We start from the raw sequence: 14,586 nt of genomic DNA on the forward strand, positions 1-14,586 counted from the left end.
GCTCGCCTTGAGCTGAAGAGCTGAAGGACAGCACCCAGGTCCAGAGTTCAAGCCCCCACAACCCAAAAAAAAAAAAAAAAAAGAATACTATTAAGGGCTGGAAAGGTGGCTCAGTGGTAGAGCGCTTGCCTTGCATGTATGAGGCCCTGGGTTCGATTCCTCAGCACCACATAAGCAGGGGGAAAAAAAGTCGGAAGTGGCACTGTGGCTCAAGTGGTAGAGTGCTAGCCTTGAGCTGAAGAGCTGAGGGACAGCACCCAGGTCCAAAGTTCAGGCCCCATGACCGGACCCCAAAAAAAAAAAAACCTTGAAGAATACTATTAAATTATTCATAATGTGGAGTTAACATATTGTCACTACATTTTCTATAAGAAAATCTCTGATTTTCTCATTCATTGTTATGCTTTCCCCAGTTCATTTAGGTTTTTATTGGTATGGAAATGATAGAAATATTATTCTATAAACTCATAACAGAAATGAGGTTTTGTTAGGATATGAATGTAAAGTATGTAAAGTATAAATGTGAGGTATATTCTTTTTATTGTCATTGTGGAAACTTCTAATAATACAATATATGATTAATTCAATTGTACAAATACTCCAGAGTTTTTACTGTATAAGAGCTTTATGGCACTTTAAATGAGAGATTTTCACAAGCAGCTTAAAGGGGGCAAACTAACATAAGCTGAAACTTTGTTATGACTCATCAGGCTTTTAGATTTTAATGGAAGATTTTAAGATATAATTGGCTAACACATCAGTAAACAACTAAGGGAACTTTTGGTATACAAGAAGTTCTAAGTAATTAGATAAGAAGGTATACAAAACCTGTTTGCTTGGAATATTACCAGAAAGTACTGCCCCTCTGCCACCAGAAATCTCTATAGTCTGAAATACAGGTAGGAAATCTATATCTCAGTGACAAAATTTGTAAGAAATACAAAACAATAAATATGACCTTTACATTAAAGAACAAATAATAGAGGAATTGATACCATTGAATGAATTTTTAAAGTAAATACATTCTTTTAAAGACAAATAACAATTTGTCTAACAATTACAGAACTTATGAAATAAGAATAATTACTGAAAAGCACCTGTTACAGTTGTAAAAAAAAAGTAGTTATTAAAGAGCATAATGTTTGAAAAAAAAGGCAATCTGAAAGTAAAGATGGGTAATTCTGTCAGAATTAGGCAAAAAGAGATTGAAATTGAAAATCAAAAATTTTCAAAGTAGAGAAGATGGATCCAGATGTTCTGAAGTCTGTACCACAGACAGGGAAGTATCAGTTGTGTACAGAAGAAAGGCTTCAGTATGATAAAAAAAAAAAATTTAAACATACAAAACAGCAAAAATACTCAGAAACTGTATAGTACATCTTTAAGATGTATAATGAAATAGTTAACAATAGTCATTAAGCCCTTATCAAAAGAAAGGAAGTTTGACAATATTATACATCTGTTAACACAACCAGTTTCTGTGATAGTCTTAGAAAGATTATCTCTGCTATGTAGTAAGGTGAGGTAAAGAGAAGTTAATCCAGTTACATAATATAATAGTAAACAGATGAGCAGATACATATCCATTTACCTACAAAGCTGCTGTACTCTGTGTGTGGGGCTTGAACTCAGAGCGTTAAGCTCTTAATTTCTTAATAGGCCTTTTTTCTCTTATCTGGCTTTCTGCTACTTGAGCCATGCTATAATCCAGCTTCTTTTTCTGGTTAATTGGAGATAAAGTCTCCAGACTTACCTGTCCAGACTCACTTTGAACCATGGTTCTCTAGCTCTCAACTTCCTGACTTGCTAGGATTGTAGACACAAGCGACCAGTGTTCAACTCAAAACTATACTCTTAGCTAAAATATTAAGCTGATTTGTAAAATTGATTTATTGATCTCAAAACCTTAAAAGGCCAGAAGCAGGTGCTTGTACCTATAGTTCAAGATGCTCAGAGGGTAGAAATCAAGAAGATTCTATGCAAAGACAGCCCAAACAAAAAGTGAGCTCACAGCTCAGCAAAGCTGAGCATGTTTCTTCACCTTTATAATTCTGAGGCTTGCCTAAGCAAAAATGTGAGAACCTAGCTGAAAATTTAACCTGAAACAAAAAGGGCTAAAAGTGTGATTCAAGTGCTCTCCTAGAATGCATTAGGCCATAACATTCCCTTAACAAAATAGTTGTAATATATTAACAAGAATTTCTTTCCTACTTTTAGGGAAGAAAATTATTTCAGAGTTTGGATATTTCTGAAAGACTAAAATTTGTGCTTACTTTGGGTAAGTGACTTACAAGTAATTATCTTGTAGGTGAAGATGTGTTCTTGTGAAATGCCACCTAGTCAATTTTCTAATGAACAGATACAAACATTAACAAGGCAGTTTAAGGCCTGACTTTTCAGTAATAGTTGTTTTTTTTTAATTAAGGAATTTAAACCTTAGCTGTACAATTTTGCTAAGTAAACTAATTCATATAATCAAACTTAGCTGTCATTATGCTAAGTGAACTAACTCATATAATCAAACTATGAGGTTATGAAACTGTTACTTCTTTGTAGCAATTTAACTTCAGATTATATATTAACTTCTGAGCTGCCTATTTCATTTATTATGTATGAATGAACAACTAAGAAAGCTTGTTTTACTTTATAATTTGCTCATATATTTTTTCATATATTTGAAATTTATTGTAATAAAGTTTGTGTGATTTGCTTTAGAGTAGATTAAATGTATGGTAATGAAAGAAAACCACTTTGCAAACACTTTTTTAAAAAAGTAACAAGAATGTGGCTTAGTAGTAGAGTGCTTACCCAGCATGCATGAAGCCCTGGGTTCAATTCCTCAGTACCACATACACAGAAAAAGCTGGAAATAAAGTCTCCAGCACAGTGCCTAGGCCCTGAATTCAAGCCCCATGACTGGAAAAAAAAAAAAAAAGTAACGAAATGGTATCCTGGTTAAGAGAGTTTTCTAATGAAGATACTTTATAAAAACATAAATATTAATAAGATTTCATAAGTTTTATAGATTTACCCCATTCCATAGCTAATGTAGCTATGAAGGAATTTTGCAGATTTTTAAATGTGGTTAGCAGCAAAACTTTATATTTGAGATTTCCTCAGGGAAATGTGTATGCAATCTCCAAATAATAAAATACATAAAGTAATAAAAATAATAAGATAATAAAAATAGTCTTATAATCATGAAAAAAACATGACCTTAAAAAGTGAAATTTTAACATCTTTTACTATCTTTGCTTACTAAGCATTTAATGTCTGAGGTTCTTTGTTTTTATAAAAACATGAAAGTTAACAAATTCAGATTAAAAAAAAAAAAAACTATTTCGGGGCTGGGAAGGTGGCTCAGCGGTAGAGCGCTTGCCTTGCATGCTTGAGGCCCTGGGTTCGATTCCTCAGCACCACATAAGCAAAAAGAAAAAAGCCGGAAGTGGCGCTGTGGTTCAAGTGGTAGAGCGCTAGCCTTGAGCTGAAGAGCTGAGGGACAGTGCCCAGGCCCAGAGTTCAGGCCCCACAACTGGACCAAAAAACAAAAAAAAACTATTTCAAGTACCAAACTGCACCAGGCTGTTTCAATGCTTTTTATATCGATTTTTTTCTTTTGTAGACTGTGTAGATGACACCATAGTAGTTCTGGCTGAAGAGCACGGCTGTCTGGATATTATAAAGGTCTGTCATGGATCTGTCTGTTAGACTGTTAGTTCTATTCTAACAGAATACCTGAGACTGTGTGATTTATAAAAAACACAATTTGGCATAAAGTACTTGATAAGAGAATTATATATACATCTCCTACCTGGAACTAACAAAGAGAAAAGCAGGGGCTGATAATGAGAATTTATATTAATTTGACCAGCCTCACTACTATTTACATGACTACAGTACCAGACACACTCCTCTTTCTACTGCTTTAGGGTCTGTGTAGTGTTTAGCTGCACCTATGTCTTTATTGGATGGTAATAATACTGAACAACATAAAACAGCAAAAGATCATACTTCCGTTTTTGTTAACCCAGGGCTTTATGCATACTACTGAGCTACACCCCAGCCCTTGGGTTCTTTGTTTCTTGCTTGCTTGTTTTTTTGAGACAGGGTCTTGCTGTGCACCCCAGGCTGGCCTCAAACTCATGATCCTCCTGACCCTGCCTCCTGAGTGCTGCTAGATATGTCTGGTCAAATCAACATTCTTAAAGAATATCAGGACCTGCATGTCATCTTCTGCTTCAGAATGATCTATGTTTACCTCTGCCAAATGGAGACCATCCAGCCTGATCAGCAGGCATCGCTTACCTTACAAGCTGAAACTTTCATAGAAAATTTGAAAAACATCTGGAAATTAAGAATTAAGCTTAAGGGTTGAAATATGACCTCAGCTGTTTACTGGCTCTTGTTCGTGGGCAAGTCATTTTCTGTCACTGAAGTATAGTCATTTCTTATGTCAGATGTGGCACAAGGAGATGGAAGAGCTTTGTAAACGGTGGCACACTATTTGGTCTATCAACCTACTCTTGTTACTACAAGGACATTTACAAATCAGCCTGTTTCCAAGTCCTACTTTCCTTATGTTCAGAGTACTTTTCTCAAAACTTACCTCAATTCACACACACCTACACCCTGCCCCTTTCTTTTCTTTTTCAAGCCCTAGCACTTGAAATCTGGGCTGTGGACACTCTCCCTGAACTTCTTTTGCTCAAGGCTAGTGCTCTGCCACTTGAGCCACAGCTCCACTTGCAGTTTTTTTCTGTGATTAATTAGAGAGAAGAATCTCAAGGACTTTCCTGCCTAGGCTAGTTTGGAACCATGATCCTCAGATCTCAGCTTCCTGAGTACTTAGGGTTACACGTGTGAGCCACCAGCACCAGGCTTCACTTTTTAAAATTAAAAGACATTCCTCTTGGAACAAAGAAAGGTGTCCATTCAGCATGCACTATGGATCTCAGACTTTCGAATGCTTGTGCAGAGAAGGGACTTGATAGTGGATCCTGCCTTGTTATCTTACAATAAGGCCACTGAGGTTCAGTTTTGAAGTATCAGGCATGATGATACAGCTGGTGATGTGGAACCCTCAGATTCAGACTGGTGTTAGACTCTCACTCACCCTCAGAGGGCTGATGCCCTGATAGGCTGAGAGGCCTTAGCCCCACCTCAGAATCCAGGTCTTTATGACCTTCCTTGTTTTCTCCCAGTCCCAGTATGGGGAAAGGTTTTCTGCAAAGGTACCTTACCTACCTGAAGAGATCCGCCAAATGAGAATGTGGCTACCACTAAACAGAGAAGACCAGACTTGTATTCTGCTTAGGGAGACTAAAGTCTTACATAACTGAACAGATTTGGGTCATGCGTGATTGTTCTCATATCATAAATGATTGTTCTCTATTCAGCCTGTTTCACTGTAAGGAAACTCTGATGTCTGCTTTGCCAGGTACAATGGACTCTATTCCAGGTCCTCATGTATTCACCATGTCAGTTTATTTTCCCTAAAAATTAATTGCTTTCCCCCTAAAAGTTGTCTAAATTCCCCATTTTTCTGCAAACTTGTAGGAAAAGGGGTACATAATTTTGAATCATGTTTGGCCAGTGGATGATTACACTCTGGTGATATTTCCCCTGCTACGTTTTCCCCTTGTTAGCACATTAATAAATGTATGCCTTTTTCCTGAAAACAATTATTTGTTTACAATGTAGGAGACTGGGGAAACATAAGATTAAAGTAAAGCAGGTTCATTTTTCTGGTAATGGCTACATCTCTGGGCAGAAAGAATACTGTGTCCTTACAGAGCAGAAGTACAAGCTAGGTAAATTCTGTGAGGAGCCTCTACAGGATCTGATTCCCAAGTGGGTAGGGGATCCTTGTGTTCTAATCATCTTTTAAAAGTCATTAAGTTTCAATACCTGAATTTTGTAGAGGACACAGATTACCACTGGCAGTCTGTTAATGAAAATCTCTTATTTTGCCTACTTGGAATCTAATAGTAAGCTATTTTAAAATTATGTTTATTTCTCCTTTGGTACTTGCATTTTTCACATTGAAAAATTAATATAGATTTGTGTACAGCCTAAATATTTTTTCATTAAAACAATAGAGATGCAAACATTTGATTAAAATGTACTTTTTAAGCGGGTCATTTAAAATAATTCTCTTTATTTACTAGGAGCTTCCTGAAAATGTGTTACATCTTTTGAAGAAGTGTCTCATCTTTCATCCTTCTAAGAGGTTAATATTTTAAGATTTGGGCAGTATATCAAAATCTTTTACATATAAGCAACTTATATTCTGTTTTTATAATGTTAGCAAATTAAAGATCTTTATAAATATCATAGTATATAATTACAGTAATGTCAAAAATGTGAGTTTTTAAGGTGCTAATACTTTGTTAATAAAAAATAATTAAACGTTAAACAATGGTCAAAAAATTGACAGATACAAATAGAATTATTAGTTCATTTTCCAGCTTCTGAGTAGAAAATTCTATTAGATTGTCCATATTCCTGCACTCAATGATAATATCAGAAAGAAAAACTGGACAATAATGTACTATAGTAGTAAACTTGGATACATGTTAAATAACAATTGCTGTTGATATAAAAGTATTTCTTTGTAAAGCTTTTTTTTTTCATTTGATGACATCACTATGGCTATACAGCTATTCCTAAGCTCCTTAAGTTTATAATATTTGAAAATCAAAAAATGAACTATACTTGAGGGGGTGGGGGGAAAGAAAGTCAGGAGGGGTAAAAATTGGAGAGGAGGAGGAAAAGGGTTGACACTGTTCCAAAGGAAATTTACTCATTACCTGAATCATGTAACTAATCCCTCTGTATATCACCTTTACAATCAAATTTTTAAAAATAAATGAAGTATTCTAACGTATCTTTTAAAGTATAGCTTTATCAGAACACATAAGGGAGAGAAGAATGACATTAAAATAGTTTTGTATAAATGTGCCATACTTAAATAAGGTAGGAAGCAGATTTAAAAGATAATGATCTATATGTTGATCAGATTACAACCTTGAATAAAGTACTTTTGTGTTAGTCAGGTAAAAATAAAACTAAAAGCTTTTATAGAGTGGTTTCTCAGTGATTTCTTATTACACTTGAACAGCTTACTGTCATTTGCTTATTATGTAAAGATAGACATCTAGACTGAAGCCATTTGTTATTTTTCTGTGATTAGGTATTTAAGGCTTTTAACTATCCCCTTGAATATGTGCTGCTTTGCTAGAAAAATTTTATACTCTTCATTCACGCTCTGTATTTTAAATTGTGTTTCTCAAGGCCAACCCCAGATGAATTAATGAAGGATAAAGTATTCAGTGAAGTATCAGCTTCATACACCCCCTTTATCAAACCTGCAAGTCTGTTCTCATCTTCTCTGAGATGTGCTGATTTGACTCTGCCTGAGGATATCAGTCAGTTGTGTAAAGGTAATAATAAATGAAACAAAGGCAATCATGAGTCTTATTTCTAAAGAAAGTCCCTTTATCCTGGTCTTCGTTTTGAATTTATTGACAAGTATATTTTATATCAATAGGATTTTATTATTACATAGGAATTGTGATTTTTTCGGGGGGAGGTGGTTAATTGGGGGGCTTGAACTCTGGGCTTGGGTACTGTCCCTGACTGACCTCTTCAGCTCAAAGCCAATGCTCTACCACTTGAGCTGCAGCACCACTTCTGGTTTTCTGGTGCTTAATTGGAGATAAGAGTCTCATGGACTTTTTCTGTCCATGCTGGCTTTAAACCTCTATCCTCAGATCTCAGCCTCCTGCGTAGCTAGGATTACAGGCATGGCTACCAGCACCCAGCCCTGTGATGACTGACCCAAAAATTTAATCTTATATGTGATTCTTGTTCCATATAATTTCTTATAGATGACTATAAAGTCATGTTGATAGGAAGTCCATACTATATGTAAGTTAGAGAATATCAGCTTTTGTGGATGGATCAGGGTTTTTTTGGTCATATACCTCAGTACTTTCACTGCTTGCATTCCTAGTATAGAGGATAAACATTCCAATTCTATAGTTGCAATGTAAGGAATAAAATTTCTAGATTTCCTATTTTTAGCTTCTCTTGTTATAGGAATCATATTTGTGACTAAAGTTGACTAATAGTCTTCCTTGGCATGAGAGTTTCTTTGAAGAAAAACGTTTCTGTTTCAAAAAGAAAGGTAGCTAGATACAGGTGGCTCACACCTGCAATCCTAGGTATTCAGGAGGCAGAAATCTGAGGACTATACTTTCAATCCAAAGTCTTTTGAGACTCTTGATGCCGATAAACTACCAAAAAAAAGCCAGAAGTGGGGCTGTGCCAAAGTGCCAGAGCACTAAACTTGGGCAAAAAGAAGCTCAGGAACAGTACCCAGGTCCTGAGTTCAAGCCCCAGGACTAGCACACACCAAAAAAAAAAAAAAAGAAGAAGAAGAAGAAAAGAAAGGTAGTACCTCAGCAGCTCACTTTCTCTTTTGAGTGTGGGAAATGATCTAGCTTTCCAAGAGCTTAGTTCATGAACTATATTTTGTAAGCTGTCTTTAGGGGGATACTATTTTTAGCCATTAACATTCAAATTGTTTGAAAAGAGAATGGAATCTGGCAGCCAGGCCCACCTTCATGTGGACATGAAACCCCACTCCAGCTCAGTGCATCCACTGGTGTTATCTAAAGATAGAAAGCAGCTGTGAGGATCATGGCCCAGACACACAAGCTCAGTACATTATTGAGATTTATAGGACAATAGCATGCTTTCCCCCTCTCATGCTCAAGAAAATTAGGACTGGCTGGTATTGAGTATTCCTATCCACCCCAAGGACAGTGAAGCTGAAACTTAACTCATCATGAGGGTAGGCCTTGCTAAAAGTGCTCTAATGTATTTCGTGATCATTTTATTTCCTCCTCTCATTGCCAGAAACACCTGGTTGTTTTTCTCCACTGTTAACTGTCCTCTAAAGGTAAAAAAAAAAAAAAATTACAAAAGTGGAGAGATCCCTTTTTGAGTCACTGGAAATTTTAGTCTGACTTGTCTGAGACTAAAATTGCCTCCAGCAATTCATCAATTATTGTTCAGGCTTTTTCTTTCACAGCCCTGATTCCAGAGATGTTTTCTGCTCATGAGTCTGTGCTTCAGTAATTTGTAACTATATTACCCAGTCTTGGTTGTAATAATTTGTCACCACGTTCTTGAGTCTCTAACAGTTCTAAAAAAGACCTGTTGATTTTTCAATCTGGGAACAACTCACAGGCTGCTTACATAGATAACCTGTTCTTCAGTTTCCTTTTTTCAGAATTTCAGGTATTACTGGCTATCAATTTTAAAGAAAACAAAAATTGTGCTGATTGTTTTTAATTCACCATTAACAGATATAGACAGTGATTACCTGGCAGAAAGATCTATTGAAGAAGTTTATTATCTTTGGTGTTTGGCTGGAGGTGACTTGGAGAAAGAGCTTGTTAATAAAGAAATCATTCGATCAAAACCACCCATCTGCACACTCCCCAAGTAAGGAAGGAAAAATAAAAGTTAATAAAAAGATGTTTGTGTGTTTTCATAGAAATTCGAACTAAAGAATTCTGGAAGAAATAGATGTCACCACTTGTTTGATCAGAATTCCTAATTGCAGGTTATTTTATATTTTTATTTTTCTTATGTTTTTAAAAAGTGAATATTCTCTTTTAATAAATTTGAAGTAGTTGTCTTATGAGCTATCTGCAATAATTGATAAAAATGAAAAATACTGCTGAGAGTAATATTCATTTTAGTTAATAACTGGAGCAATAATATTTAAGTTAAAAACCGGACTAGTGTCTCTTATTATGGAGAACTATTTATTTTCCAAATATATTTATAAATATACAGAACTTTGTAGGCTCACTGCAGCGTTTAGAGATTGCTACTGTCTTATAGTTCAGAAAAATCTGCAGAACACCATATTATAAATTAGAATGGAAGTTGGATAACTTTATAGCTATGAAATACAGATTTGTAGCCTTTCAATCTGTATGAAAACATGAACATGAAATTCTTGAGCTTCTGGAAGTCCTTTAAATGTTTAATTTTAGATTCTAGAACAGATTTGATTGTTGTAGATAACTGTACAAATCATCTGGTCATTTTTATTTTCACCTTTCACATTTCTATTTTATTATTTGAATAAGTTATTAGATTTCTACTTGTTTCCCCTCTTAAACTGATTTTTAGATATTAAACTCAATCACAAAAATCCTTCATTGAAATGAGTCTAAATTCGGAAATAAGATAATTTTCAAGAAGAAATGGTATGAAGGTTAGATTCTTAACACAGATTATCTGAAATGCATGTCACATTTGAGACATTTATTATCAATCATTTTTCCCCAGAGATGTTAGAACATTCAGTGTGCTTTTACTCTCTTCCTTTGATATTTTTTATCTATATACACTTTCTTGGGATGCATTTGGATAGAACAATGCCAATAATAATTATCATTGAACGTGCATGAACAAAGAATTGCGTTTAACACTTTTTTTTTTTTGAGTCCAGTCGTGGGGCCTGAACTCTGGGCCTGGGCGCTGTCCCTCAGCTCTTCAGCTCAAGGCGAGCGCTCTACCACTTGAGCCACAGCGCCACTTCTGGCTTTTTTTTGCTTATGTGGTGCTGAGGAATTGAACCCAGGGCCTTGAGCATGCAAGGCAAGCGCTCTACCACTGAGCTACCTTCCTAGCCCCTGACTTTTGTATTCTTGTATACATACATACTGTATTCATCCCAGAACAAGAGACATCTAAAAATAAGACTTGTTTGGAATGACATCAATCATCTAATCTAAAATTTATTCTTAATAAAGGGATTATGACTTAGAAGAAAGTTGCATGTTAACTGGGTGCCAATGGCTCAAACCTGTAATTGTAGCTACTCAGGAGGCAGAGATTTGAGAATTGCACTTTTCAAAGCCAGCCCAAGCAGAAAAGAAAGTCCCTGAGACTCAGAACTCCAGTTAACCACTCAAGCGGCAGTGGAGCTATAAGTCGAAGTGGTAGAACACTAACATTGAGCAAAAGAGTTCACACCCAGCTCCTGAGGACTCACAACCAACAACAAAAAAGTTCAGTGGATTTTTTTTCTTGACAGAAGAAACAATCAGTTGTATGCTCAGTATAATAGGTGTGTATGTGTGTTTGTGTTTAAATCTCTTTCAGTTTCCTTTTTGAAGATGGTGAAAGCTTTGGACAAGGTCGAGACAGAAGCTCCCTTTTAGATGATACTACTGTGACGCTGTCCTTATGCCAGCTAAGAAATGTAAGAATGATATTTATAACCCTTAAGATATTTTTAATTAAATATGACTCCTTGTCTTCCTGTTTTTATAAAATATGTGAGGACTCCAGAAAGATAGATACCCCTGAATGAGACTTCGGTAAAATAGCATCTGTGTAAATTAAGCTTTTAGTACATGTTATCTGGTTGTTTGCACATGCACAGAAGAAAAATTAGATATTTTTGAGGGTTTTGCTTATTTGTTTTGAGACAGCCAAGGCTGAACTTGAATTCATAATCCTCCCACCTTAGCCTTCTGAGTGCTAGGATTAACAAGTACATATCACAATGCGTGGATACAAAAAGCATGTTATCAAATTATCTTTTCACCATCATTTAGTGTTTTCATTTTTTTCTTTGTTTATACTTTATATTGATTCAATGTTATAAAGTAGTTTCTTACTATGATTTTGATCTTAACCCTTATAGTACAACTGTGTGTCTCATGTTTTTAGGTTTTTGCATATTATGTGCATTACTGGTCTACATATTTTCTGAATATTTCTGATTGATTTTGACTTCTGAAAATATATATTTATGATTTTACATTATTTTCCTTTAAAATACTGTTGCTGCTAAACTAACTGTATAAAATATTTTGTCTTTAAATTCACAGCGATTAAAAGATGTTGGTGGAGAAGCTTTTTATCCATTACTTGAAGATGAGTAAGTATATTTGGTGCTCTTTTACACTTATTTTTCTATTTATATTAAATATGTAAGTAGTTTGTACATTTTCTTTGAAAAGCACTTCCTGAACAGAAAAAAGGCTTTAATTTACTAGAATTTCATATTTTTGTCATTTCTTTACTTTTGTTCCTTCCTCTTTTACAGCCAGTCTAATTTACCTCATTCAAACAGCAGTAATGAGCTGTCAGCAGCTGCCACTCTCCCTTTAATCATCAGAGAGAGGGATACTGAATACCAGCTAAACAGAATTGTCCTCTTTGACAGGCTGCTAAAGGTAGGGATTTTAACATAGAAAGTGGAGGGCAGGCCTATATGCAGTTGTTCCCTTCAGTATTCTTGATTTTTGACAAATCATGAGACCACAAGAAGACTAATTCTTATGACTTAACTGTTCCAATTAACCTCCTTTAACTATCAAAATGATACATATTCACAGTAAATTAAAAGTAAAAGCAAAATGTGAGAATATTTCAAAGTCATCTTAGACAAAGGATTAATGTCCTTTTTATATTTAATTTTTATTGTGTTTAATTGCATGAAGGGGTTTCAATTGAACATGTCAGTTTATAAGTACAATGCATCTTGTTATCCTTTCTTTGTTAAAGAAGACTTTAAACCAATAGAAAATAGCTCTAATACTAAAACAGAAAAATGGATCAAGTTATTATGTGAATATAGTCAATTAGTAAATACATAGTGAGCCTGGAACTCGTTTTTTTTGCAATCAACTTGAACCATTTTGCAAAACAGTTTAAAATTATTTATCAAGAACTTAAATCATATAAATTTTGTGTATTCTAATAATTGTCCACTAAAGATCTATCCCCAAAATGCATTTTTTTATTGTGAAAATACCATACAGAGGGGTTACAATTACATGGACAAGGTAATGAGTACATTTCTTATCAAGCATTGTTGCCTCCTCCTTTGTTTCCCCTGTCCATCCCTTCCCATCTCCCCCCCCCCCAACCCCTACCCACCCTTGGACATAGTTGTAAAGTTCATTTTTCAACATAACGACTTGTACATCTCATTGTTGCAGTCACCTGTATCCCTATTTAAACAATTTGTTTTTGCTCTTCCCCTCCACAAATTACACCACCATCAAATACAATGAAAGCAGGGGTTATACCGTGGGGGAGGGACATAAAAAGCAACAAAGAAATAATAGGATAAATTCATATGCAAGAAGCCACAATAGTTTATACTCATTGAACAGTTTTTAAATCAATAAATTTTTTTTTTCTTTTTGGTCAGTCGTGTGGCTTGAACTCTGGGCCTGGGCGCTGTCCCTCAGCTCTTCCACTCAAGGCTAGCACTCTACCACTTGAGCCACAGTGCCACTTCCGGCATTTTCTGCTTATATGGTGCTGAAGAATAGAACCAGGGCCTCATGCATGCAAGGCAAGCACTCTACCATTGAGCCACCTTCTCAGCCCCACAAAGTCTTTTATATATATTATCTTGTTTAATTTTTTTGGGGGGGAGGTCCGGTCGTGGGGCCTGAACTCTGGGCGTGGGCGCTGTCCCTCAGTTCTTCAGCTCAGGGCTAGCACTCTACCACTTGAGCCATAGCACCACTTCCAGCTTTTTTCTTTTTGCTTATGTGGTGCTGAGGAATCGAACGCAGGGCCTCAGGCATGCAAGGCAAGCGCTCTACCACTGAGCCACCTTCCCAGCTCCTCTTGTTTAATTTTTATGAGGCTGGTATTCTCATGTTCCATGTGACTAGCTCTTATTCTGCCTAGATTACCAAATAAAGAAGAATAATTAGAAAGAATGAACTCTTTTTTCTAATTGTACTTTTCAAGTTTTGAAGGTTCCGAGTCCATTCCTTTGCTTATATAAATAAAGTCAGATCCGGTAACTGCAGAACACTTCAACATTATCATTAACATATTGAGAACTTACTAGACTAAAAGTGACATTTGGGAATTTTAGATACTTATTCATTTTTTCTTATTTTTATAATGTTTAATTGACAAAGCTATATTTATGTAGTACCATGTGATTTTTTCAAATCAAGGGAATAATGTCTGTCTCCTCAGACATCATTTCTTTGTCTGAAAATAATATCTTTTTTCTCATATTTTCAAATGTGCAGTGCATTCTTATCTTTGTAGCCATCATACTGTGATTAGAACACCATTTTTTTTAATCTAACTATAATTTAATACTCTTGACCAACTTTTCTTATCTCTCCTTTACCACTATGTTTTCTAGCCTCCTCACCGCTAATATCTTCTTCTTCCATTTTCTTTGACCCTGACCTGTGAATGAGATCATGTTATATTTCCCTTTCTGTGCTTGGCTTATTTGACTTAACGTGTCTTCCTGTTCCATTCATGCTTTGACAAATGACAGGATTTCATGTGTACATACCACATTTTCTTTATCCATTGGTGAGTTAATTGATACTAGTTGACTCCATTTGTTGGCTAATGTGAATTTGTTGCTACTTCAGTAAACATGGCAGTGCACATGTCTCTTTGACATACTGATTCATTTCTTTTGGATACATACACGGCAGTGGGGTAATATGTCTACCTTTTTATTGTTCAAAAGTGTATTATTTGTTTAGCTTCTAT

The 14,586-nt window shown here is 35.5% G+C and overlaps 1 protein-coding gene across 2 annotated transcripts in view; it reads left to right on the top strand.

The window, feature by feature from the left end:
- Tbck (TBC1 domain containing kinase) overlaps positions 1–14,586 on the top strand; it is a 120,089-nt gene that overhangs the window by 30,505 nt on the left and 74,998 nt on the right. For both annotated transcript variants that reach the window (XM_013023792.1, XM_013023793.1), the window contains exons 8-15: positions 2,218–2,278; positions 3,623–3,684; positions 6,168–6,229; positions 7,294–7,442; positions 9,375–9,513; positions 11,191–11,290; positions 11,925–11,974; positions 12,143–12,272. In XM_013023792.1, coding sequence (XP_012879246.1) covers positions 2,218–2,278; positions 3,623–3,684; positions 6,168–6,229; positions 7,294–7,442; positions 9,375–9,513; positions 11,191–11,290; positions 11,925–11,974; positions 12,143–12,272 — 753 coding nt within the window. The remainder of the gene's footprint in view (positions 1–2,217; positions 2,279–3,622; positions 3,685–6,167; positions 6,230–7,293; positions 7,443–9,374; positions 9,514–11,190; positions 11,291–11,924; positions 11,975–12,142; positions 12,273–14,586) is intronic.

The sequence above is a fragment of the Dipodomys ordii genome, unplaced genomic scaffold, assembly GCF_000151885.1.
Source record: "Dipodomys ordii isolate 6190 unplaced genomic scaffold, Dord_2.0 Scaffold70, whole genome shotgun sequence".
In the NCBI taxonomy this organism is placed as follows: domain Eukaryota; kingdom Metazoa; phylum Chordata; class Mammalia; order Rodentia; family Heteromyidae; genus Dipodomys; species Dipodomys ordii.